At 47.4% G+C, this 27,341-nt stretch overlaps 2 protein-coding genes across 3 annotated transcripts; both read right to left on the minus strand.

Annotated features, from left to right (window-relative positions):
- Positions 1 to 985: 985 nt before the first annotated feature.
- On the minus strand, positions 986 to 26,884 carry LOC136578570 (lymphocyte antigen 6E-like). 2 transcript variants are annotated; one of them, XM_066578711.1, is made up of 4 exons: positions 26,776 to 26,884; positions 4,444 to 4,528; positions 1,435 to 1,551; positions 986 to 1,254 (listed from the first exon to the last, which is right to left on the minus strand). In XM_066578711.1, the coding sequence occupies exons 2-4, from the start codon at positions 4,493 to 4,495 to the stop codon at positions 1,040 to 1,042; spliced, it is 384 nt and encodes a 127-aa protein (XP_066434808.1). In that variant the 5' UTR covers positions 4,496 to 4,528; positions 26,776 to 26,884; the 3' UTR covers positions 986 to 1,039. The 2 variants fall into 2 exon arrangements, with proteins under 2 accessions (XP_066434808.1, XP_066434809.1); XM_066578712.1 differs by lacking the exon at positions 26,776 to 26,884 and adding an exon at positions 6,916 to 7,085.
- LOC136578722 (ly6/PLAUR domain-containing protein 2-like) lies at positions 8,357 to 12,756 on the minus strand. Its single transcript, XM_066578899.1, has 3 exons — positions 12,691 to 12,756; positions 11,116 to 11,174; positions 8,357 to 8,679 (listed from the first exon to the last, which is right to left on the minus strand). Exons 1-3 carry the CDS (start codon positions 12,740 to 12,742, stop codon positions 8,452 to 8,454), a joined length of 339 nt encoding a protein of 112 aa, XP_066434996.1. The 5' UTR covers positions 12,743 to 12,756; the 3' UTR covers positions 8,357 to 8,451.
- Positions 26,885 to 27,341: the final 457 nt, after the last annotated feature.

Below are 27,341 nucleotides of genomic sequence, written 5' to 3' on the forward strand. Positions count from 1 at the left end.
TCACACAACAGACCAGACTGAGATACATAACAATATATAATATGCTTCAGCCTTTGGGCTGATAACAGAGAAGCAATAGCTCACACCCACTGTGGTAGACATCACTTTTCTGTACAGTGAAAAAGGATGCTGGCAGCAACCAGCCCGGCATATGCCAAAAGGAGACTCTTGGCAAACACTGGATGTATGGAGGCCTATGAGGACGTCACAGAATACAACAGGAAATACCGTCAGTATATACTGACACCGTGGTTCGAAAACGAGATGTGAGCTGCGCCAAACTCATAATGCTCTCTGTAGTCCTGTGATGTGATTCCTACTCGCTGTGCTGCCATACAGCCTTAGGAAAACTTTTGCAACTTATAACGTCTTCCTTCCTGCCCCGTGACATAATAGTTTGCTGTGGTCAGCGGCTCATTTCCATAAACCGCCATACTATTACATTGTTGACGGCTGAGATTGACAAATTTCAACCCACTGCTGCTAGTAGGAGTGCAAATAAATGAAGGACTACGTGGATCATGGGGAATAAGCTTCTGCGAATACGTGAAAATATATAAAAAGTTATATCCGAAATACAGCGAGGTGAAATAGAAACATTCAGCTTGCTATATACAGATATATACCGCCATCACACACATTGAAGAAATTCCCTAAGATCAGAGCTTCTGTCATCAGTCCTAAACCTAACTATGTTGGAATATAATGCGCCAAAGTTATAAAGTCACGCATGTTTGTTTATAAATTTGGCGCATCTTTTCCTGCTTCTGCGCCAGAATTCCAAATGTACGCCTGCTATGAGGCGGTATAGATTTGAGCTGTAATTTACACCGATTTCTGGACTGAATATAATTGCAACAAACCCTCAGCTGTGAGAAGTATTCAATAAGAGCAGATTTTCAGTCTCTAGATGTGACTAAGAATATTTGCATTCACTGACAGCAAGCAGAGATTTTGAAAATAGAACAATAATGATTGACATCAGTGAAGTTACGGTCTCTTTATTTCTACGTTCTGCGCTGGTGTCACATCTCTGAGGTTACAGCACCGAGCTCTTCACAATGATCAGGACGGATCCCAGCGCCAGGATGATGGCGGCACAGCTGGACCTGATGCTGGCGCCGCCGCTGTCGCTGTAGTTACACAGATCAGTTTTGCAGCAGGAGATGGTGACAGACAATACGTCATTTTTGGCGCTTTCCGGAGTGCAGGACGAGAGGCACCTCTTATCGACAGCGGTAGTGAATTTCCCTTCTACAGTGGAAGAAAATGAAATGTGACAATGTGACTATTACTTGGCTACAAAAAGGGGCGGAGCTTAGACCGCCCGCCAGTCATTACATGGGTTACATGATGGGATCACATATGTGCAATCACTGTACTTCACAGGGGGACTGGAGCTTCAAGATCAGAAAACCGAGATGATGAACTCACCGACTGTTGCTGTGACCACCGTCTGACAATACATTGTGTCTATACTGCAGTTTGTCGCGGTCAGGCACTGGTCGTTGGTCGGTCTTGCAATACAAGTGTAGCATTTCAGAGAGTGAGCTGCGGGCAGAAGATTAAACACAGTCATGTATCTAATCCTATCATGTGATACTGTCTGCTGAGCGGCTGTATCCAATCCCATCATGTATGAGCGGCTGGAACAATCACGGATTAAACAGCTGAACTCCCAAAATAGAGATAATTGTAGCTTAACCCCTTAACAACCACCCATATGTTTTTTCATGGCGCTCATTAAGGGGCCTTATTCTGATGCATGGGCATTTTTACGGCCCTGCATCAAAAATCTGACATGTGTCTTCCGTGCCGGTAGTAGCAGGGATCTTGTCGTCTGACGACAGCTAACACCTGCTCTAACAGCGGGGACTGGAGAAACTGCCCATTCCCACTGCTTAACCTATTGCATGCCACAAACAATGCTACCATGACATATAAAAAATGACTGAGGGAGGGGTTTCCCTCTGTTCCTCATCAGACCCCTATAATGTGATCACTGGGTCCCAATGGGTTGTCATGTCACCCAGAGGCTTAACGATATCCTCTGGGTCTGCCATCCACGGTGGTCTCTGAGGCAGAGTGAAGAACGAGGCACACTTCTTAACTATAGCGATAGTTGGGGCCCCCACCTACAGCAGAAAAAAATGTAAATGTGAGAAAGTGACTACTAGGCGGCTACAAAAAGTGTCGTCATATGGCTGAGCTTCGTTGGCCAATATAATACACTGCTGAAGTATTGCAGTGCATTAAATAAACATTTCTTAGTTGTGAACTTCAAGTCCCCTAGTGGGACAAAAGAAAGTACATTATTTAACCCATAAGGTGTAAGCCACGGAAACGAAAAATGTGAAAATAGCAAATTTTGCCTCATAAAAAAATGGAATAGAAAGCGATCAAAAAGTCATACGAATCACCAAATGGTAACATTAAAAAATGTGCAACTCGTTCTGCAAAAAAAAAAAACAAAAAAAAACACTCACAAAGTATCATTTTTTGAAAATAAATTTAGGGATTTCGAATGCAGCAATGGAAATTTGTTTGAAATAAAAGCCTGAAAAAGTTGCAAAAATAGAAATCTATATAAGGGCTAATGCCCACGGACAGATTTCTGCCGTGTTTCCCGCAACGGAAATCCGTGGCGGAATTTTGCAGCTATTAGGTTCTGTTGAACATAATAGCTGTCAGGGAACTGGGGTCTGGGTATTTGGAAGTCCCTGAAATCCGCCCGCAACCCCTGTCCCTACCTATTGCCCCCCTAGGCTCAGCCCTAGGGCGACAGTCCCTAGCCTGACTACGGACACGGGACTGGAGTCAGACTTATAGACAAACACAGAACAAACGACACAAAGGCAGGCCTGGCCATCTGGGTCAGGCAAATCGTAGGGAAGTCCAAGCTGGGGGTCAAAGAAGGTAATCAATAAGGGAGTATGCGGGTGCAGCTGGAAGCAAGGCGAACACTGGCAATCGTACCAGGAACTGAGCAGCTTTAAATGCTGTCAGAACTCCCGCCCCAGCAGCCGATTGGGGCGGAGAGTCTGAAAGCAGCAGCAGCTAATCAGAGGACACCGGGAGAGCCAGCCCCCGGCGCCACAACAGACAGGCAAGGGCGGAGAGCGCAGCCGGGTGTCATAGCAACGGGGACGCAGTGTGGAACTGCACCCGCCGCGTCCCCAACAACTCGCCTGCCTCGGCGCCCATCCCCTGGGCAATGGAGCGTGCGCCCGGAGCCGGCGGCCAGGGTAACAGTGGCCAGGGGAGATCACCAGGACCGGGGCTCCCCTGCGCTTCACCCCCGCAGCCTGAGTGTCCGGTGGTGTGGGCACGGAGAGGCTGCGAGCCGTCGGTCCTGACAATAGCTTTCTGCCTGCCAGTACTCACATGCGGATTTCCGCTGCGGGAAAAAAAAAAATCACATAATTTTCTATTTTACCACGGATTTACGCAGTGGGAGGTCTCCATTAATATAGCATTAATGGAGACCATGGAAATCCGCAGCAGAATTCCGCGATCGCTCGCAGGCAATAGCGTTTTTAAATGCGGTACTCCCACTGCATAAATCCGCGAACGTATCCTGCAATGCTCCTGGGCATGAGCCCTAAATTTGGAATCAACAGAATCGTGCTGACCCACAGAATTAATTTAATATATTATTAATACCGCACGGTGAAAAAGAGGAGCCGTGCCTTGAATTGCAGATTTTGTTAACTTACGGCCGCCTGCACACGAGCGGATATTCCGTGGTGGCATTTCCCGCGGAATTTCCGCCGCTGGAAGCCTGCATAGGATTGAGTTAACAAGCGCAATACTATGCAGACGGCCGCGATTTCGCGCGGCAAACAAATCGCGGCAAGCCGGCACATCAAACAGTCGGAGCCGGCGGGCGCGGGTGAGTACGCGCTGGTCCCTTCAGGCACTCGGGTCCCACCGCGAGAATCCTCGCCGCCGGATTTGACCCGCCCGTCTGCAGGCGGCCTACCACCTCTGGATAAAAAGTTATCAAATGTTATATGTTCCAGAGAATGGAATAAGGACTGGAGCTCATCCTGCAAAGAACAAGCCCCCCGGAGCTCCGCCGGGGGAGAAATACAAATGTTATGGCTCTTGGACCGCGGCGACACAAAACAAATCGTGAAAATGTTTTTATTATACAAAAACAGCAAAACATAAATAACTGTATAAACTCGCTGGAATCGTGCCGATCCGGAGAATAATGGGATCATGATATATTATTCCGCTTGTTGAACACCGTAAAAATGAAATCCAAAATGTTTTTTTTTCCAATCCCCATGAAAACAATTTACAAAAGTTATCTGATACATGATGTGGACCCCAAAATGACACCATTAAAAAATATAACTTGTCCCACAAACAACGAGCCCCCATACAGCAATTCATACCCCATCATTCTAGTATTGTGGGGCAGGGGGAGGGTCTTACCTGTCGCTGCACAGAGGGCGATCACCAGGAGGAGGCTTGTGTACGCTGCCATTGTGCGCTGTGTGATCCAGGAGGCTCGTCCTCACTGCATATGTGTGGATGGATAAAAAATGTTTACATGAAAACCAGTAGTTCCCTCTGCCCCCTCCTCCCCTTAATAAAGATGTGAAAGGCTCCATTATGGGCACGACGTTTGCTTTCACTTCTGCTAAACTATTTTTCACATGATGGGAAGTCGGTGTTGTTCTTATCTGAGGACCTTGAGTTTTCCACCAATCGTAATCTGTTTTGTGGGAGGTATATTGATGATGTTTGTATTGTTATGGATGATGAGAGGACGTTATATGCAGATTTTGTCACAGTTTGAAGCACTAATAAGATTGGAATAAAAATCACTTATGAACTACAAGAAAAAGAGATTCAATTTATAGATTTAACTATTTCATTAATCCTGGTTTTCGTATCCAAACTGACATTCAGTTAGCCCACTGCCACCAATAGTTTTCTACTTTAGGAAAATTGGCATCCGACCCCCTTAAAGAAAGCAGTTCCTATTGGCTGGTAACTCCGTGCAGGTAGTAGTTGTTTGAATGAAATGTGTTTTATTAAAGCATGTAATAAACTTCGTCCTGGTCCGATATGTTGCTGATTGATTTGATTTGGGCTTCTCCTGAGAGCAGTTCCAAGAGCTCCCTGGTATTTGTGCTTTAACCCTTTTTTATGAGGGATCTGGTGTTCACAGCAGGAACCTCCTAGTCATGACCTCTCATAATCATCAATTGGTATAAAAATTGATTTATTTTCAATGCATTTTTTTCCTTTGTAGCATTTTTCTAATTGTAATTGTAAACAGGTCATTATTCTTCTTTGAAGGACTGTCTGTTTACCTCTTTACTCCGCCTCATTCACTGAGTGATTATCGCTCTTGTGTGAAAGAACGATAAGGAGCAATTATCACTGGGATGACTATCTCTGTGCAGACTGGTATCTATTATATGTGTAGTGGCCCAGAGCAGCAGGGCCCCTCCATAAGTATGAATGCATTTGTCTTGTGCCTATGTATTGTCAGTGTCTTCTATGTGAGTGAATTTGATGTGTATTGCACATCTGCAGCACTGAATGGGTTACTGTCTGGGTTATGTCTGAAAATGTATCTTGTTGTGTGTCATGAGACCTTTTTTATATATGTGTTTGCAAGCTGGAATGCAATAAAGTCTAGCAAGTACTTCTGAGTGCAGGGAAGAGAGAAGTTCTGCTGATTGAACCCCACAGACACTGATCAGTCTGTGTGTGGATAAGATGGAAGAGGTTGAGCGATTGCCTTGCGTGTGCCCTGGGACCAATCTACTCAGGTCTTTATGCTAGTGACCTGGAGGACCACAAAAGTGCGTGAACCCGCCATGCAGTGCTGAGTGCCTTTTCTTAAAAACATGAGTGTGCATCGGTAGAGAGAAAGAAAGAGAGAAGAAGTTTGCTGCGAACCGGGTCATGCAGATAACTCGACTGCGGATTGTCTGGAGCAACCCAAGAGAACCTCCCTGTCACACCACTAATTTGCCTGCACCAGTGTCCTGATGGTGGATGTGCAATGGCCTAGCCAAGTGCGCCAAAGTGAAGGAGACCACAAGGTTTGCAGAAGGGTTGTCACGGGTGGTTCTATGGTCTCGCCCGACAGTGGTGCCAAAGGGGCTGTGCTTGGGGGTTGGGCAGGGACCCAAAACACATACCGTGGTATGCTTATAGGAAGGCCTGTTTTGTCACGCATAGTATCCAAAGTAGAGTCCCGCAGGACACCAGAAAATGCGCAAAGGCGCAGAGGTATTAAGCGAGTATATGCCAAGCCACCAGTGGGACTATGGACCTCCAGTCCCTATGTCGAACATCAAAGAGAAGGAAGTGTCAGCATCCATTGAGGGTTTTAGGTTAAAATATTGAAATTTTATTGCTCCATATCTAACAAACAGGTACAGGCAATGTTTCGACTCGAGGTCTTTATCAAGCCTGTATTTTAACCTAAAACCCTAAGCGGATGCTGCCACTTCCTTCTCTTTGATGTTTTGTCACGCGTGACGCCAGTACTCCAACTGGACACTCGGGATGGAATGCCGATAAAATGACTGAGACAAGTCCAGTAGCTCGTCATAGTAATCTGGGAGTACGCAGATTTACTAGGCTGACTTTTGTAATTGTAGAAAATACAATCTCAACAACAGTACTTTTAAATGATAGTAGCAGATGCAGCAGTGAGCAGTGATTTAAACACGATGAAGAATACAGCAATATTGACTTGATTAAGAACTGACTTCAACGCTTTCTCCTTTCCTTTCTCTGAACTGATTTGAAAAACAATTTTCCCACTAGTTGTTCTAACTGGAGGGATGATTGAAGTTTAGTAGAATGTAGATGAAGCAGAATGAAAAGTGGCTGTAAGACTAATCCTGGCTTTGAGTTCACCGGGTAGTTTAGACTCACTGTTTAGTAGAAGGGCAACCTCGGAAAGGCTCTCCTTCCCTCTGCTGTGGGGTGCCAAGGGAGCGGAATGAAGTCTTGCTCAACCTCAGGAAGAACGTGCTGTTACTGCTGACTCTCTCCTGCACGAGTACCTCCTCCTCTCCGACACGACTGGACTGCAACCACTCCTCTCTGACTCCTGGCTACATCTCCTCTAACTGCTCACTGACTTCTTTTTTTTATCTTATCTCTTTCGTCTCTTCTTTCTTTCTCACACTTTCTTGACTCCTCCCACTCTTGCAGAGGGACTTGTTTACTTTCCTGCATTTGGACTCTGCACCATTGAGATTGAAGCTTAAATACACAGGTTTTCTATGTATATCAAGCGCATTTACGCACACATATTGATTTCAAGATCGGCCATGCCACATATTTTTTCTCGCAACTGGACATCGCCTGAAAAAATATGATCCTGTGAACGAACTCAGTGAAATCAACGAGTCCTATCCACTTATAATTTTATTAAGCACGCAAAAGTATTTTTCTTACATATGGCCTCCGACGTACGCCACAACAGTGAAATAGATTGGCCATTGACTACTACTGTAAAAAATCATATACCACACATATACGCTATTTCACCGCACCCCACTGTGGTAGACCTCACTTTTCTGTACAGTAAAAAAGGATGCCGGCACCAACCAGCCCGGCATATGCCAAAAGGAGACTCTTGGCAAACACTGGATGTATGGAGGCCTATGAGGACGTCACAGTATACATCAGGAAATACTCCCAGCATATACTGCCACCGTGGTTCAAAAATGAGATGTGAACTGCGCCAAACTTGTAATGTTCTCTGTAGACCTGTGATACGATTCCTACTCGCTGTGCTGCCATACAGCCTTAGGAAAACTTTAGCAACTTATAACGTCTTCCTTCCTGCCCTGTGACATAATAGTTTGCTGTGGTCAGCGGGTCATTTCCATAAACCGCCATATTATTACATCGCTGATGGCTGAGATTGACAAATTTTTACCAACTGCTGTATGTAAGAGTGCAAATGAATGAAGGGCTACGTGAGTCCTGGGGGATAAGCTCCTGCGAATACGTGAAAATATATAAAAAGTTACATCCAAAATACAGCGAGGTGAAATGAAAACATAAACAGATTTATGCCGCTATCACACAATTTCCCTAAGATCAGAGTTTTTTCCATCAGTCTTAAGCCTAACTATTTTGGAATATTATGCACTAAAGTTATAAAGTGGCGCACGCTTCTTAACTTTGGTCCATCTTTTGCTGCTTCTGCACCAGGAATTCAAACGTACGCCTGCTGTAAGCCAGTATAGATTTTAGCTATTTAGACTAATTTCTCCACTGGATACAATCGTGTGAAGTATTCAAAAAGAGCTGATTTTCAGCCTACAGACGGGAATAGGAATATTTCCATTCACTGACAGCAAGCAGAGGTATTGAAAATAGAAAAATAATGACTGGCATCAGTGAAGTTACGGTTTCTTTATTTCTACGTTCTGCGCTGGTGTCACATCTCTGAGGTTATAGCACTGAGCTCTTCAGGATGATCAGGACGGATCCCAGCGCCAGGCTGATGGCGGCACAGCTGGACCTAATGCTGGCGCTGCCGCTGTGGTTACACAGATCAGTACTGCAGCAGGACACGGAGGCTATGCCATTGGTGTCGCTAGACAGAGAGCAGGACGAGGCGCACATCTTAGCAATGAGGGTACGGAAAAAATGCAATGTGAGCATGTGACTGTTACTTGGCTACAAACACCCAAACAGAATGAGTAGTGTGTGGACACATGGATTCCCCATTGCTATGTCACTCGCAGCACCTTGGGCCACACAAGGGGTTTGCTGGGACAGAGGCTGACCCAGGGCCCGCTCACATACTTCCCACACTGAGTATTGCTGCATTGTGGAGATGTGTAGAAGTGCTGGGCTGGCAGCGGAGTCCCCTTTATGCCCACGTTTGCAGCTCCTGACGGAGGTGGCACAGGATTGGATTTCTCATTGCTTCTGTACAGCATTGTGGGCTATCGCCCCACCCCTTTTAAAGAGGGTCGCTGCCTAGCCCTGCCAACCCTCTGCAGTGTGTGCCTCCGGTTCCTCCTCATGGCAGACGCACTTATAAATAGACATGAGGGTGGTGTGGCTATGAAGCCAACTTGTGTGGCATGAGGGCAGCTGAAGGCTGCGCAGGGACACTTTGGTGTGCGCTGTGGACACTGGGTCGTGCGGTGGGTTGGGCAGCATGTAACCCAGGAGAAGAGGCAGGGGTGTGTCCCGCAGGCAGTGATTGTGCTTGGTTGGAGGTAGTGTGGTGCTTAGCTAAGGTATGCCTTGGTAATGAGGGTTTGTCCGAAGTAAAAATTGTTAGGGGGGGGGCCCACTCTTGCCGCTATTGTGGCTTAATAGTGGGACCTGGGAACCTGAGATGCAGCCCAACATGTAGCCCCTCGCCTGCCCTATCAGTTTCTGTGTCGTTCCCATCACTTTCGTAGGTTTTGCAGATTTTCACAAATGAAAACCATAGCGAGCATCGGCGATATACAAAAATGCTCGAGTCGCTCATTGACTTCAATGGGGTTCGTTACTTGAAACAAACTATCGAGCATGGCGGAAAGCTCGATTCGAGCGACGAGCACCCGAGCATTTTGGTGCTCGCTCATCTCTATAAAACTCCCAAAATAGCGATAATTGTAGCTTAACCCCTTAACAACCACCCATATGTCTTTTTATGGCGGTCGTCAAGGACCTTATTCTGATGTATGTGCATTTTTACGGTCCTGCATCAGAAATCCAACATAGGTCTCCTGTGGCGGTAGCAGCAGGGACCTGGCCGTCTGATAACAGCCAATGTGGTGACCCAGAGGGTCTACTCAGGACACAAGGCCCACGCGGAGGAACTGGGAGGGTGAAGCTGTCACTTGTCATGGTGGCACTCACCAGACTCTTTCCCGAGGGAATACACGCGACCTCGGCCCAAGCACCACAGGGCCTCTTCCGGACACCCCTGGGATTGGGATGGCCAATAAGCAGTTAGCGGAATTACAGGTTGTCAACGCCAACATTCCCTTTCCATCGAAATAAAGCTTCATCGATAAAAGACAAGTCCACACACTGTTACCTTTTTACCACCTCAGTCCCTGGGAACGGTCAGGGCCTGGCAAACCATTACTGTAATAAACTTGAGCAGAGTACAGAATAGGAATACACCAATGCAGGTAAAAAAACACAGGAAGGAAGGTCAGGAAGGGACTCAGGATGATATTGGCCCTACAGTCCTCACTATCTGTACGGTACCGCTCCTGAACAAGGGAGGGGGCAAATTCTCTGCAGACACACTTCTCACAAAATACCTCTGCACAGTCACTTGATCTCTCGCTCGCTCACTCGCTCTCTCTCCTCCTCAATGGTTCCTGGCATAGAGGACTTCAGGAACCTCTCCTCTTTCATCTTTTCACCACATGAGGGTTGAAGGCACCCCCATGTGGCCGGCATTGCACTCCGCCGTTGAAGAACACTGAGCTCAGAAAACAACGACACAACTCTGCTCTCTCTTCTCCCTTTCTCTCTCCCTCCTCCTTTTTTTCCCGCTCACACACATATATTTAAATCCTCTTTCATACCACGTGAGAGAACATAAATGGTTAATTTTCTCGGACATATCCCAGCCACACGCAGACATTAACTCTTACTTCACTGTAGCTGTGCAATACACATAACAAATGACTAGACAGTTTTTGCACAGTGCATCAACACAAGACGTTACATGTATAACATTTATGGAGGGGCCAAGAATAGATGTTTGGGGCCACTACAGCCAGCACCTGCTCTAACAGCTGGGACTGGAAAACTGCCGATCTCTGGAGTTTCACCCTATACATGCCATGGTCAATGTAACCATGGCATGTAAAAAGCCGACAGAGGGAGGGGGCTCCCCTGTTCCCCGTCAGACCCCCATAATGTGATCATGCGTTGCTATGGAAGAGATTTCAAAATATGCTCTGGGTCTGCCATCTATGGTGGTCTCTAAGGAAGATTGAGGCAGACTTCTTTACAAAAGTGATTGTTGGGAGCTACAGCGGAAAAAAAATGAAATGTGAGAAAGTGACTATTAGGTGGCTACAAAAAGGGGCAGAACTTACATCACCCATCAGTCATTATGTGGCTGAGCGTCATACGCAAATATATTACACTGCTGAAGTATTGCAGTGCATTACATAAACGTGCCCTAATTGTGAACTTCAAGTCCCCTAGTGGGACAAAAATAAAGTTTTAAAAGTGTAAGAAGTAGTAAAAATATTTTTTTTAAAGTTGAAACCCCACCTTTCCCTCCCTTAGGACTCCTTCACACGGGCATATTTTTTTGGCAGTATTTCGGGAGTCAAAACCAGTAATTGGTCCAAAATACAGAAGAAATGCAAATCTTTCCATCATGTATGTTCCACTCCTGGCTTTGGCTGACAAAATACTGATGGAATATACGTCCTTAGTATATTTAAAAACACACAAAAAATCCACTACAAAATAGGTATTGCCATGTTTGAAATGACCCAGGTACAACATTAAGTACATTATTTAACCTGTACGGTGCAAACCATGTAAGATAAAAATAAGAACGAGGTGAAAACAGCAAATTTTGCATATTTTGCCTCACAATAGAAAGCGATCAAAAAGTCATACGGCTTACCAAATGGTAACATTAAAAAGTAATACTGGTCCTGCAAAAAACAAACCCTCACAAGGTATCATCTCCAGAAAAAAAATTTAGAGACTTCAGATGCGGCAATAGAATTATTATGTTTTTTGAAGTGCGAAAAAGTTGCAGATAAAGAAAACTATATAAATTTGCAATCAACAGAATCGTACTGAGCCGCAGAATAAATGTAATATATTATATATACTGAATGGTGTAAAAAAATAACCGGTCCTTGAACTGCAGATTTTGTTAACTTGTCTCTGGAAAAAATGGAATAAAAAGTAATGAAAATTATGGAATAAATAAAGACTAGAGCTGATGCTGCAAAACACTCCCCACAGAGCTCCGACGATAAAAATGTTATGGCTCTAGGAATGCAATGATGCAAATCTTTGAAATTTAGTTGGTCGTTAAGGCGCAAAAAGGCTTTGATAATAAGGGGTTAAAGGGATGGAATTACAGACCTGCTGCAAGGAGGACACCGAACCTCCATCATGACACCAAGGCGTCTGTGTAGATTTCAAGCAATCCAGTAAAATATCTCTCAAAAGGAGAATCCAGATTGGAGATCTTCAGTAAAGACCCAAGAGTGAAGTACGCTTGGTTGGTCAAAATAATCCTGTACTTAAAAACGGAGTGAAGCCGAGTTCCCATAAGGTGCAGTTATAGTCAATATAAGGGGGACTTCCACCACTTTAGTTTTTAATAGATTTCCCATCAACTTACCCCCTTCTTGGATCACTTATCCCCCTCCTGAGTCCTATCTTCATATATGGATGACCATTTGATGCTTGGGGTGACAAGTGATCCAAGAAGAGGGTAAGCCAATGGAAAAGTGGAAGTCCCCGTTTATAGTGATTCTATAACGGCACCTTATGGGGATCCCAGCTTCATTCTGTCTCTGAGTGCCGGATTATTAATTTTGCATAACCATATGATGTTTGAGCCGCTGTACTTAACCCTATCATGTGTGATAATGTCTGCTGAGCTGCTTAATCAATCAGACAGAGGTGCGTACAGCAATTCATACCCCATCATTCTAGTATTGTCGGGCAGGTGGAGGGTCTTACCTGTCGCTGCACAGAGGGCGATCACCAGGAGGAGGCTTGTATACCCTGCCATTGTGTGCTGTGTGATCCAGGAGGCTTATCCTCCCTATATATATATATAGGGAGGATAAGCCTTCCGGTGGATATATATATATATGGGTGAATAAAAAGTGTTTACAGGAAAGCCAGTATTTTGCTCCATCCCGTCTTCCCCTTAATAAAAGATTTATGGATTTATCGATGGTAAAGGCGGTGAAGCTTCATAAAAGGATGAGACCTATCCCATTTTTTCCAGAACTCCTATGCAGAATGTAAACAAGTATGTAAATCAGACTTTGTCACCCTTTGTACAGACTCTGCCTTTATTTTTGCATGTTACTAAGATTACCTTCATCAGGATCCAGGAGATTGCAGTTGTATATAGTATTTTATTAGCCAATCCTGATACTGAGTGACTGCATAGCCATATTCATCATGAAGTCCAACAGTGTCCGCACACTGGAGACACACAGTTACACAGGCCTAATCACTCTGTATTAATGCTGTTACACTTTATTTTGATAGTGATTTTTCATTGGATAGCACTTTTTATTTCCACATGCAAGGTACCGCTATGGGCACGGCGTCTGCACCCACTTATACTAGTCTACCTTTGAGGTAATCTATTTTGTTGTTTTTGAGGACCTTGAGGTTTCCACTAGTCACATTCTTTCTTGTGGAAGGTATATTAATGACATTTAATTTTAACAGGTTAATGAGAAGGCTGTACATGAAGACTTTGTCACCGTTATAAACAATAATAGCATAGTAACATAGTATGTTAGGCTGAAAAAAGACAAATGTCCATCCGGTTCAGCCCATTTCCACCCCATGTTGATCCAGAGGAAGGCAAAAAAAACAGAATGAGACAGAAGCCAATTTACCCCATTTTGGGGGGAAAAAATTCCTTCCCTACTCTTTAATGGCAGTCAGAATAATCCCTGGATCAACATTTGCAAAGTTCCTAACTGACCCCAAGTAGTGGCAGTCAGAAGATCCCCGGTTCAACAGCCCTTCTGGTTGTTTAATGTCATAATGTAATAAGATTAGAATGAAATTCACTTATGAGCTACAAGAAAGAGATTAACTCTGTGAATTTACCCATTTCATTGTATCCTGCTGGTCATATCCAAACATCCAGAGATATTTCAGAAATACACTACCACTAGAGATGAGCGAACACCAAAATGTTCGGGTGTTCGTTATTCGTAACGAACTTCCCGTGATGCTCGAGGGTTCGTTTCGAACAACGAACCCCATTGAAGTCAATGGGCGACCAGAACATTTTTGTATTTCGCCGATGCTCGCTAAGGTTTTCATGTGTGAAAATCTGGGCAATTCAGGAAAGTGATGGGAATGACACAGTGACGGATAGGGCAGGCGAGGGGCTACATGTTGGGCTGCATCTCAAGTTCCCAGGTCCCACTATTAAGCCACAATAGCGGCAAGAGTGGGCCCCCCCCCCCTCCCAACAACTTTTACTTCTGAAAAGCCCTCATTAGCATGGCATACCTTTGCTAAGCACCACACTACCTCCAACAAAGCACAATCACTGCCTGCATGACACTCCACTGACACTTCTCCTGGGTTACATGCTGCCCAACGCCCCCCCTCCCCCCCACAGCGCACACCAAAGTGTCCCTGCGCAGCCTTCAGCTGCCCTCATGCCACACCACGCTCATGTCTATTTAGAATTGCGTCTGCCATGACGAGGGACCGCAGGCACACACTGCAGAGGTTGGCACGGCTAGGCAGCGACCCTCTTTAAAAGTGGCGGAGCGATAGCCCACAATGCTGTACAGAAGCAATGAGAAATAGAATCCTGTGCCACCGCCATCAGGAGCTGCACACGTGGGCATAGCAATGGGGAACCTATGTGCCACACACTATTCATTCTGTCAAGGTGTCTGCATGCCCCAGTCAGACCGGGCTTTTTAATTCATAGACACAGGCAGGTACAACTCCCTATTGTGAAGTCCCTGTCGACCCACAGCATGGGTGGCTCCCTGGAACCCACCGGCGGTACACAGAAATATCCCATTGCATTGCCCAACACAGCTGAGGTAGTAATGTCGTGCTTAATGCAGGTGGGCTTCGGCCCACACTGCATGCCCCAGTCTGACTGGGGTTCTTTATAAGTGTACAGATGTAGTAAAAACTCCGTGTGCACCTACAGCATGGGTGGGTGCCAGGAAGCCACCGGCGGTACATAGAAATATCCCATTGCATTGCCCAACACAGCTGAGGTAGTAATGTTGTGCTTAACCCTTTCCAATCCAATTTGTATATGGTTTTCCTAGGGGGCTTACTCTTTTTCTGCTGTTATACAACGGCGCTATATGCTGGCTAAAGCCAGTACTGCATGAGCTGACACGTAGGATAGGCTCCGACAGCAGAGAGGCTGGCAATATACAGTAAGAGAACCCCGACGGACGTCTACCAACAACGGAGCTGTACAGCCTTAAACCCTAATGTCTTCACAGGTCACACAGTGGACTGGAAAGGGTTAATGCAGGTGGGTTTCGGCCCACACTGCATGCCCCAGTCAGACTGGGGTTCTTTACAAGTGGACACATGTAGGTTTAACTCCCTGTGGACCCACTGCCTGGGTGGGTGCCAGGAAGCCACCGGCGGTACATAGAAATATCCCATTGCATTGCCCAACACAGCTGAGGTAGTAATGTCGTGCGTAATACAGGTGGGCTTCGGCCCACACTGCATGCCCCAGTCAGACGGGTTCTTTAGAAGTGTACAGATGTATTAAAAACTCAGTGTGCACCTACAGCATGGGTGGCTCCCTGGAACCCACCGGCGGTACACAAAAATATCCCATTGCATTGCCCAACACAGCTGAGGTAGTAATGTCGTGCGTAATACAGGTGGGCTTCGGCCCACACTGCATGCCCCAGTCAGACTGGGGTTCTTTACAAGTGGACACATGTAGGTTTAACTCCCTGTGGACCCACTGCCTGGGTGGGTGCCAGGAAGCCACCGGCGGTACATAGAAATATCCCATTGCATTGCCCAACACAGCTGAGGTAACGTCAGCTGTAATGCAGGTGGGCTAAAAATTAATTTGATTACACTGTAGGCGAGGGCCCACAAAAATTGCTGTATCAACAGTACTAATGTACATCCCAAAAATTGGCCATGGCCAGCCAAGAGGGCAGGTGAAACCCATTAATCGCTTTGGTTAATGTGGCTTAAGTGGTAACTAGGCCTGGAGGCAGCCCAGTGTAACGAAAAATTGGTTCAAGTTAAAGTTCCAACGCTTTTAAGCGCATTGAAACTTATAAAAATTGTTCTGAAAAATTATTTGAGTGAGCCTTGTGGCCCTAAGAAAAATTGCCCGTTCAGCGTGATTACGTGAGGTTTCAGGAGGAGGAGCAGGAGGAGGAGGAGGAGGAATATTAGACACAGATTGATGAAGCAGAAATGTCCCCGTTTTGGATGGTGAGAGAGAACGTAGCTTCCATCCGCGGGTGCAGCCTACGTATTGCTTACGTATCGCTGCTGTCCGCTGGTGGAGAACAGAAGTCTGGGGAAATCCAGCCTTTGTTCATCTTGATGAGTGTTAGCCTGTCGGCACTGTCGGTTGACAAGCGGCTACGCTTATCTGTGATGATTCCCCCAGCCGCACTAAACACCCTCTCCGACAACACGCTAGCCGCAGGACAAGCAAGCACCTCAAGGGCATACAGGGCTAGTTCAGGCCACGTGTCCAGCTTCGACACCCAGTAGTTGTAGGGGGCAGAGGCGTCACCAAGGATGGTCGTGCGATCCGCTACGTACTCCCTCACCATCCTTTTGCAGTGCTCCCGCCGACTCAGCCGTGACTGGGGAGCGGTGACACAGTCTTGGTGGGGAGCCATAAAGCTGGCCAGGCCCTTAAAGACTGTTGCACTGCCTGGGATGTACATGCTGCTCGATCTACGCACATCCCCTGCAACATGGCCCTCGGAACTGCGCCTTCTGCCACTAGCGCTGTCGGCTGGGAATTTTACCATCAGCTTGTCCGCAAGGGTCCTGTGGTATAGCAACACTCTCGAACCCCTTTCCTCTTCGGGAATCAGAGTGGGCAGGTTCTCCTTATACCGTGGATCGAGCAGTGTGTACACCCAGTAATCCGTAGTGGCCAGAATGCGTGCAACGCGAGGGTCACGAGAAAGGCATCCTAACATGAAGTCAGCCATGTGTGCCAGGGTACCTGTACGCAACACATGGCTGTCTTCACTAGGAAGATCACTTTCAGGATCCTCCTCCTCCTCCTCCTCCTCCTCCTCCTCAGGCCATACACGCTGAAAGGATGACAGGCAATCAGCCGGTGTACCGTCAGCAGCGGCCCAAGCTGTCTCTTCCCCCTCCTCCTCATCCTCCTCATGCTCCTCCTCCTCCTCCTGTACGCGCTGAGAAATAGACAGGAGGGTGCCCTGACTATCCAGCGGCATACTGTCTTCCCCCGCCTCTGTTTCCGAGCGCAAAGCAGCTGCCTTTATGGTTTGCAGGGAATTTCTCAAGATGCATAGCAGAGGAATGGTGACGCTAATGATTGTAGCATCGCCGCTCACCACCTGGGTAGACTCCTCAAAATTACCAAGGACATGGCAGATGTCTGCCAACCAGGCCCACTCTTCTGAAAGGAATTGAGGAGGCTGACTCCCACTGCGCCGCCCATGTTGGAGTTGGTATTCGACTATAGCTCTACGCTGTTCATAGAGCCTGGCCAACATGTGGAGCGTAGAGTTCCACCGTGTGGGCACGTCGCACAGCAGTCGGTGCACTGGCAGCTTAAAGTGATGTTGCAGGGTGCGCAGGGTGGCAGCGTCCGTGTGGGACTTGCGGAAATGTGCGCAGAGCCGGCGCGCCTTTACGAGCAGGTCTGACAAGCGTGGGTAGCTTTTCAGAAAGCGCTGAACCACCAAATTAAAGACGTGGGCCAGGCATGGCACGTGCGTGAGGCTGCCGAGCTGCAGAGCCGCCACCAGGTTACGGCCGTTGTCACACACGACCATGCCCGGTTGGAGGCTCAGCGGCGCAAGCCAGCGGTCGGTCTGCTGTGTCAGACCCTGCAGCAGTTCGTGGGCCGTGTGCCTCTTATCGCCTAAGCTGAGTAGTTTCAGCACGGCCTGCTGACGCTTGCCCACCGCTGTGCTGCCACACCGCGCGACACCGACTGCTGGCGACATGCTGCTGCTAACACATCTTGATTGTGAGACAGAGGAGGAGGAGGAGGAGGAGGGTGCTTTAGTGGAGGAAGCATACACCTCCGCAGATACCAGCACCGAGCTGGGGCCCGCAATTCTGGGGGTGGGTAGGACGTGAGCGGTCCCAGGCTCTGACTCTGTCCCAGCCTCCACTAAATTCACCCAATGTGCCGTCAGGGAGATGTAGTGGCCCTGCCCGCCTGTGCTTGTCCACGTGTCCGTAGTTAAGTGGACCGTGGCAGTAACCGCGTTGGTGAGGGCGCGCACAATGTTGCGGGAGACGTGGTCGTGCAGGGCTGGGACGGCACATCGGGAAAAGTAGTGGCGACTGGGAACTGAGTAGCGCGGGGCCGCCGCCTCCATGATACTTTTGAAGGACTCCGTTTCCACAACCCTATACGGCAGCATCTCAAGGCTGATGAATTTTGCGATGCGGACGGTTAACGTTTGAGCGTGCGGGTGCGTGGCGGTGTACTTGCGCTTGCGCTCGAACACTTGCGCAAGCGACGGCTGAACGGTGCGCTGAACTACACTGCTGGATGGGGCCGAGGACAGCGGAGATGAGGGTGTGGGTGCAGGCCATGAGGCGGTAGTGCCTGTGTCCTGAGAGGGGGGTTGCATCTCAGTGGCAGGTTGGGGCACAGGGGGAGAGGCAGGGGTGCAAACCGGAGGCGGTGAACGGCCTTTGTCCCACCTTGCGGGGTGCTTGGCCATCATATGTCTGCGCATGGTGGTGGTGGTGAGGCTGTTGGTGTTGGCTCCCCGGCTGAGCTTTGCGCGACAAAGGTTGCACACCACTGTTCGTCGGTCGTCAGGCGTCTCTGTGAAAAACTGCCAGACCTTAGAGCACCTCGGCCTCCGCAGGGTGGCATGGCGCGAGGGGGCGCTTTGGGAAACACTTGGTGGATTATTCGGTCTGGCCCTGCCTCTACCCCTGGCCCTGGACACCGCACTGCCTCTTGCAACCTGCCCTGCTGATGCCCTTGACTCCCCCTCTGAAGACCTGTCCTCCTGAGTAAGCGTTGCACACCAGGTGGGGTCAGTCACCTCATCGTCCTGCTGCTCTTCCTCCGAATCCTCTGTGCGCTGCTCCCTGGGACTTACTGCCCTTACTACTACCTCACTGCAAGACAACTGTGTCTGATCGTCATCGTCCTCCTGACCCACAGAAAGTTGTTGAGACAGTTGGCGGAAGTCCCCAGCCTCTTCCCCCGGACCCCGGGAACTTTCGAATGGTTGGGCATCAGTGACGATAAACTCCTCTGGTGGGAGAGGAACCGCTGCTGCCCAATCTAAGCAGGGGCCTGAGAACAGTTCCTGGGAGTGCTCCCGCTCCTGAGCAGGTGTTATTATAGTGGAGTGAGGAGGCTGGGAGGAAGGAGGAGCAGCAGACAGAGGATTCGGATTGGCAGCAGTGGACGGCGCAGAACTGCGGGTAGACGATAGGTTGCTCGAAGCACTTTCTGCCATCCAGGACAGGACCTGCTCACACTGCTCATTTTCTAATAACCGTCTCCCGCGTGGACCCATTAATTGGGCGATGAATGTGGGGACGCCAGAAACGTGCCTCTCTCCTAATCGCGCAGTAGTCGGCTGCGACACACCTGGATCAGGAGCTTGGCCTGTGCCCACACCCTGACTTGGCCCTCCGCGTCCTCGGCCGCGTCCACGTCCTCTAGGCCTACCCCTACCCCTCAGCATGCTGTATTACCAGTGATTTGATTTCACAGGCAGGAAATAAATTGGCGCAAGACTGCAGGCCAAATATAATTTTTGCCCTTTTTGGAAAACGAAAGGCCCCACTGCCTCTAGTGAATGAATTATCTAAGTTTAATAACTGTGCTGTGTCCCTGCTTATGTGTCACAGAACGTGAGGGTAGCAGAGTTATTATAACTCTGGCAGAGCAGGTATTTTTTTCCCAATTAAGGAAAGCAAATGGCGAAGCCAGCAGTAAAGCGTAGCTGGGTGCGTATGATTTAGCACTGTTCTTCACGCAGCTCACACGTCTCCACCGCCCGTAAGGACGGACAGAGGCTGGACAAATAGATTTGTTTTCAGTTTTTTCCCACCAACAGGCAGCACTGCGTATATTCAATGAACATGAGAAGTTTAATAACTGTGCTGTGTCCCTGCTTATGTGTCACAGAACGTGAGGGTAGCAGAGTTATTATAACTCTGGCAGAGCAGGTATTTTTTTTCCCAATTAAGGAAAGCAAATGGCGAAGCCAGCAGTAAAGCGTAGCTGGGTGCGTATGATTTAGCACTGTTCTTCACGCAGCTCACACGTCTCCACCGCCCGTAAGGACGGACAGAGGCTGGACAAATAGATTTGTTTTCAGTTTTTTCCCACCAACAGGCAGCACTGCGTATATTCAATGAACATGAGAAGTTTAATAACTGTGCTGTGTCCCTGCTTATGTGTCACAGAACGTGAGGGTAGCAGAGTTATTATAACTCTGGCAGAGCAGGTATTTTTTTCCCAATTAAGGAAAGCAAATGGCGAAGCCAGCAGTAAAGCGTAGCTGGGTGCGTATGATTTAGCACTGTTCTTCACGCAGCTCACACGTCTCCACCGCCCGTAAGGACGGACAGAGGCTGGACAAATAGATTTGTTTTCAGTTTTTTCCCACCAACAGGCAGCACTGCGTATATTCAATGAACATGAGAAGTTTAATAACTGTGCTGTGTCCCTGCTTATGTGTCACAGAACGTGAGGGTAGCAGAGTTATTATAACTCTGGCAGAGCAGGTATTTTTTTTCCCAATCAAGGAAAGCAAATGGCGAAGCCAGCAGTAAAGCGTAGCTGGGTGCGTATGATTTAGCACTGTTCTTCACGCAGCTCACACGTCTCCACCGCCCGTAAGGACGGACAGAGGCTGGACAAATAGATTTGTTTTCAGTTTTTTCCCACCAACAGGCAGCACTGCGTATATTCAATGAACATGAGAAGTTTAATAACTGTGCTGTGTCCCTGCTTATGTGTCACAGAACGTGAGGGTAGCAGAGTTATTATAACTCTGGCAGAGCAGGTATTTTTTTTCCCAATTAAGGAAAGCAAATGGCGAAGCCAGCAGTAAAGCGTAGCTGGGTGCGTATGATTTAGCACTGTTCTTCACGCAGCTCACACGTCTCCACCGCCCGTAAGGACGGACAGAGGCTGGACAAATAGATTTGTTTTCAGTTTTTTCCCACCAACAGGCAGCACTGCGTATATTCAATGAGCATGAGAAGTTTAATAACTGTGCTGTGTCCCTGCTTATGTGTCACAGAACGTGAGGGTAGCAGAGTTATTATAACTCTGGCAGAGCAGGTATTTTTTTTCCCAATTAAGGAAAGCAAATGGCGAAGCCAGCAGTAAAGCGTAGCTGGGTGCGTATGATTTAGCAATGTTTTTCACGCAGCTCACACGTCTCCACAGGCGTAAGGACGGACAGAGGCAGGACAAATAGATTTGTTTTCACTTGTTTTTCCACCAAAAGGCAGCACTGCGTATATTCAATGAATATGAGAAGTTTAATAACTCTGCTGTGTCCCTGCTTATGTGTCACAGAACGTGAGGGTAGCAGAGTTATTATAACTCTGGCAGAGCAGGTATTTTTTTCCCAATTAAGGTAAGCAAATGGCGAAGCCAGCAGTAAAGCGTAGCTGGGTGCGTATGATTTAGCAATGTTTTTCACGCAGCTCACACGTGTCCACAGGCGTTAGGACGGACAGAGGCTGGACAAATAGATTTGTTTTCAGTTTTTTCCCACCAAAAGGCAGCACTGCGTGTATTCTATGAATAATAACTGTGTTGTGGCCCTGCCTATACAATTCTTTCCCTGCAGTATCAATGGAGGGTGGAATGCTCTGCAGAGGCGATTTTGAGAAGCCCCAAAAAAATGCAGCACAGCTAACAGCAGCCTGGACAGTACTGCACACGGATAAATATGGCCCTAGAAAGGACCGTTGAGGTTCTTGAAGGCTACACTCACTCCTAACACTCTCCCTGCCTATGCAGCACTTCTGTCCCTAATGCCAGGTGCAACGGTCTGCAGAGGCGATTTTGAGAAAAAAAAAAATCCCACTGCTAACAGCAGCCAACACACAGCTATCAGTGGCCCTAATAAGGACCTTTGGGGGGTCTTGAAGCCTACACTAACTACCAATTCTTTCCCTACAGCAGCTCCGGTACAAACAGCACTGTCCCTCATCTAACTCACACCGCATCTGAGGCGAGCCGCGGGAGGGGCCGACTTTTATATTAGGCGAACACCTGATCTCGCCAGCCACTCACAGCAGGGGGGTGGTATAGGGCTTAAACGTTGCAGGGGGAAGTTGTAATGCCTTCCCTGTCTTTCAATTGGCCAGAAAAGCGCGCTAACGTCTCAGGGAAGGAAGTGAAAGTAACCAGAACACCGCATGGTGTTCGTCACGAATAACGAACATCCCGAACACCCTAATATTCGCACGAATATCAAGCTCGGACGAACGCGTTCGCTCATCTCTAACTACCACCAGTTGTTTTCTACATTGGGAGAGTTTGCATCCAACCCACTTAAAGAAAGTTATTTTTGATTTACAAAAGTTTTCTTTAAAACAAAATGCACAAAACTGTATGAACAATAAAGTCATAAAATAATGAGTAAAACCAATACTAGAAAGGTCAATCAAACTTAATAGATATTATGTTGCAAAACATGAGGTTCCATTTTGCTATAACCTATGAATTTTGTAGAAGAAGGGTCCCTGGAAGGAAGTGGTCTTAACAAGAAACTAGAGGAGATAGGACAGACATCAAAGGGACTGATGTAGGGAAAAGGTAATGGGCAAGTTAACTAAAGACAGTGCCCCCTATATAGTGAGAAATAACAAATCAGACTACAAATTAAATAGGGGTAATGGAAGATTAACCAATATTTATTGTGAGAATCTGGGATTGGACTGAAGGACTCCATAGCTGCATCTTAAGGGAGTATTGATACTGGGACACCCAGGTTCTCTCAAAAAGTTCCTCACGATCTGTAAGAATTACCGTCAGCTTCTCATTATCCAGGACAATTTGATTTTGACAAGATCAATACTGACTAGAGATGAGCGAGCACCAAAATGCTCGGGTGCTCGTTGCTCGAGTCGAACTTTTTGTAATGCTCGAGAGCTCGTTTCAAGTAACGAACCCCATTGAAGTTAATGGGCGACTCGAGCATTTTTGTAGGGGACCGATGCTCCGCATAGGTGACAACTTGTCAAATAGAGATGAGCGAACATACTCGTTTCAGGCGCTTTTGCACTCGAGCACCGCTTTTTCCGAGTAACTGACTACTCGGACAAAAAGATTCGGGGGGCACCGGGGGGCGGCGTGGTGAAGCGGGGGGGTAGCAGTGGGGAACAGGGGGGAGCTCTCTCTCTCTCCCCCCCACTCCCCTCTGCAACCCCCCGCTCACCCCTGGCGCCCCCCGAATCTTTTCGCCCGAGTAGTCAGTTACTCGAAAAAAGCGGTGCTCGAGTGCAAAAATGCCCGAAACGAGTACGTTCGCTCATCTGTATTGTCAAACACCAGAAAACATCAGAAAGTCATGGAAACACCACAGAAACGGATAGGGAACGGCAGGGGCAGCATGCATGGCTGCATCTGAGGCTCCCAGGTCCCACAATTAAGCCGAAATGGGGGCAAGAGCATAGAGGTCACCCCCCTAACAATCTGCTGGCATTGCTGTCCAACCCCCCCCCACACACACACACACACACGACCCTGCGTCCACAGCGCACACAAAATTTTCCCTGCACAGCGTTCAGCTGCCCTCATGCCACACGCTCGCTTCATAGCCACACCACCCTCATGTCTATTTATAAGTATGTACTGGATGAGGAGAAACCGGAGGCGCACACTGCAGAGAGTTGGCAGGGCCAGGCAGCGACCCTCTTTGAAAGTATGAGCGATAGCCCACGATGCTGTTGAGAATTGATGATAGACTGACGTGCGATCATCATTCCAATCCCGTGCCACCTCCATCACAAAATTGTCAGGAGCCGCAAACGTGGGCATAAAGGGGACTCAGGTGCCAGCACTTCTACACATCTCCACAATGCAGCAATACTATGTGTGGGAAGCACGTGAGTGGGCCCAGGGTAAGGCTCGGTCCCAGCCTCCACCTTGTGTGACCCAAGGTGTCGCAAGTTACATAGCAATGGGAAATCCATGCGTCCTCACACAATTCATTCTGTGTAGGTGTCAGATAGCTCAACACCGCAATGGAAAGTCTTTGAGTTCCTTGGGCTCGCCTATGGTAGAGTTTCACCCCACCAAGGACCTCGGCCCACATTTCTACCCTAGTCAGTCAGTGTATTTGTGCCAGACAGGTAAAACATCGCAATGGGAAGTCTTTGTGCACCCACAGCATAGGGGAGCCCAAGGAACTTAAAGATGGTATTACGCATAAAGAAATCACAGTGCCCAAACATGGCAGAGTTTCACCCCACCAAGGACCCCGGCTTACATTTCTACCCTAGTCAGTCAGTGTATTTGTGCCAGACAGGTAAAACACCGCAATGGGAAGTCTTTGTGCACTCACAGCATAGGCGAGGCCAAGGAACTCAAGCATGGTATTACACATGAGGAAATCAGCGTGCCCAAACATGTCAGAGTTTCACCCTGCGAAGGGGCTCGGCCTACTCAGTCGGCCTAGTCAGTCAGCGTATTTGTGTCAGACAGGTAAAACACCGCTATGGGAAGTCTTCATGCACCCACAGCATAGGCGAGCCCAAGGAACTCAAGCATGGTATTACACATGAGGAAATCAGAGTGCCCAAACATGGCAGAGTTTCACCCTGCTAAGGGCCTTGACCTCGGCCCACATTTCTGCCCTAGTCAGTCAGTCTGTTTGTGCCAGACAGGTAAAACAATGCAATGGGAAGTCTTTGCGCACCCACAGCATAGACGAGCCCCTGAAACCCAAGAAAAGTATTACACATAAAGAAATCAGAGCGCCCAAACAAGGCAGTTTCACCCTGCCAAGGACTTCAACCTCGGCTCACACCCTCAGTAATTGTGGGCATAAAGGGGACTCGGATGCTAGTGCAGCTGTGAACATCTCATTAATGCAGTAACGCTCCTTTTGTTTGGCCCAAACCAGTGTCTCAGATAACTGTGGTAACACAAGAGAAAATACATGTTGCCCAGTGCTGATCCCCTGACCCCAAGTAGGAGGAGGTGGCATAACAAGGCCAAGAAACCATGACCGAGGTAGGACCTGCAATGGTCTGTGTGGGAAGTATGTGAGCGGACCCTGGGTCAGGCTCGGTCCCATACTCCACCTTATGTGACCCAAGGTGCCGCGAGTTACATAGCAATGGGAAATTCATGTGTCCACACACTATTCATTCTGTGTAGGTGTCAGATAGTTCAACACTGCAAGGGGAAGTCTTTGAGTTCCTTGTGCTCACCTATGCTGTTGGTGCACAAAGATGGTATTACACATTAAGAAATCAGAGTGCCCAAACATGGCAGAGTTTCACCCCGCCAAGGACCTCGGCCTCGGCCCACATTTCTGCCCTAGTCAGTCAGTGTATTTGGCCCAGATAGGTAAAATACAGCGATGGGAAGTCTTTGTGCACCTACAGTATAGGCAGACCCCTGTAACATTTCTGTAGCAAGAGTATAGGCGGACCCCAGTAACATTTCTGTAGCAAAAGTATAGGCGGACCCTAGTAACATTTCTGTAGCAGAAGTATAGGCGGACCCCAGTAACATTTCTGTAGTAAAAGTATAGGCTGATCCCAGTAACATTCCTGTAGCAGAAGTATAGGTAGACCCCTGTAACATTCCTGTAGCAGAAGTATAGGCAAACCCCAGTAGCATTTCTGTAGCAAAGGTATAGGCAGACCCCAGTAACATTTCTGTAGCAGAAGTATAGGCGGACTCCAGTAACATTTCTGTAGTAAAAGTATAGCCGAACCCCTGTAACATTTCTGTAGCAAAGGTATAGGCAGACCCCAGAAACATTTCTGCAGTAAAAGTATAGGCACACCCCAGTAACATTCCTGTAGCAGAAGTATAGGCAGACCCCTGTAACATTCCTGTAGCAGAAGTATAAGCAGACCCCGGTAACAATTCTGTAGTAAAAGTATAGGCGAACCCCTGTAACATGTCTGTAGTAAGAGTGTAGGCGAACCTCTGTAACGTTTCTGTAGCAGAAGTATAGGCAGACCCCTGTAACGTTTCTGTAGCAGAAGTATAGGCAGACCCCTGTAAAATTCCTGTAGCAGAAGTATAGGGAGACCCCAGTAACATTTTGTAGTGAAGGTATAGGCAGACTCCTGTAACATTTCTGTAGTAAAAGTATAGGCAGACCCCAGTAACATTCCTGTAGCAGAAGTATAGGGAGACCTCTGTAACATTCCTGTAGCAGACGTATAGGCAGACCCCTGTAATATTTCTGTAGCAGAAGTATAGGCAGACCCCTGTAACATTTCTGTAGCAAAAATATATATAATTAAAATTAAAAATGCGCCTCAAGCAATTACTTTAGCATATGCACGAAAGTGAATAGTAGACTCACATGGTGCACGAAGGGTTAACGCGATGCAGGGGAAATTAACCCTCCGGCACCTGTTGTCTACGTTGGCTTTTAAGTCAGTTTCTTTTTTTTCTCCTCTGGTTTTGCAGTCAGGGAGAGGCGTCCAGGGTATTCCGGGCTTGTGCTTGCACGCACAGTCGATGTAGGTGAATCCAAATATTCCAATAATAATATATCCGCGCCATAAAAGGAACTTTTTTAATTATCGCTACTCGTTTCAACACATTACAAGTGTCTTTATCAAGCTAATACACAAATGCAAAACATTACAAATATATATATATATATACACACTCTAATCACTTACAATGAGGTGGCTCTTGGCGTTCCCACGTCAGACACTCAACGTGATTAAAATGGGAGGGGTTCCCTTCTCTCTGACGTGTCTCATCACATGATCTACCCTGGACCCCATATGCATCTCAGTTTTTAAATTAACTTTATTTGTCTTATGTGGATCTGAACACTCGACACCTTAGTCTACTACGGGATTCACTCTATATAAAGATTTGACAAGTGTTAGTTTTAATTCTATAAATCATACTCATCTGATCGTTAGATGGTTAGTTGTAACTAGAACTATATATAATCTAAAAAAATATCATATATATAAATATAATTAAAAATGAATAAAAATTACGACCATACATATAGGTTGTCTATAATAAATAAATAGAGAACCTCCAGGGCATACAGCGCAAGTTCGTGCCACGTGTCCAGCTTTGACACCCAATAGTTGTATGGAGCAGAGGCATCACGGAGGATGGTGGTACAATCGGCTACGTACTCCCTCACCATCTTTTTACAGTGCTCCCTCTGACTCACCCCTTGACTGGGGAATGGTGACACAGTCTTGCTGGGGAGCCATAAAGC

Source organism: Eleutherodactylus coqui, chromosome 9 (assembly GCF_035609145.1).
Source record: "Eleutherodactylus coqui strain aEleCoq1 chromosome 9, aEleCoq1.hap1, whole genome shotgun sequence".
Taxonomy (NCBI): Eukaryota; Metazoa; Chordata; class Amphibia; order Anura; family Eleutherodactylidae; genus Eleutherodactylus; species Eleutherodactylus coqui.

Excerpts from the sequence above, each read along its gene's own strand:
- LOC136578722 (XM_066578899.1), bottom strand. The coding sequence starts at position 12,742 with ATGGCAGGGTATACAAGCCTCCTCCTGGTGATCGCCCTCTGTGCAGCG. Across the intron at positions 11,175-12,690 it reads CGCCCTCTGTGCAGCGACAG|GGGACTTGAAGTTCACAATT; the intron begins GTAAGACCCTCC and ends TTGTCCCACTAG. Across the intron at positions 8,680-11,115 it reads CACTGCAATACTTCAGCAGT|CCAAGTAACAGTCACATGCT; the intron begins GTAATATATTTG and ends GGGTGTTTGTAG.
- LOC136578570 (XM_066578711.1), bottom strand. The coding sequence starts at position 4,495 with ATGGCAGCGTACACAAGCCTCCTCCTGGTGATCGCCCTCTGTGCAGCG. Across the intron at positions 1,552-4,443 it reads CGCCCTCTGTGCAGCGACAG|CTCACTCTCTGAAATGCTAC; the intron begins GTAAGACCCTCC and ends TTCTGCCCGCAG. Across the intron at positions 1,255-1,434 it reads GGTGGTCACAGCAACAGTCG|AAGGGAAATTCACTACCGCT; the intron begins GTGAGTTCATCA and ends CTTCCACTGTAG.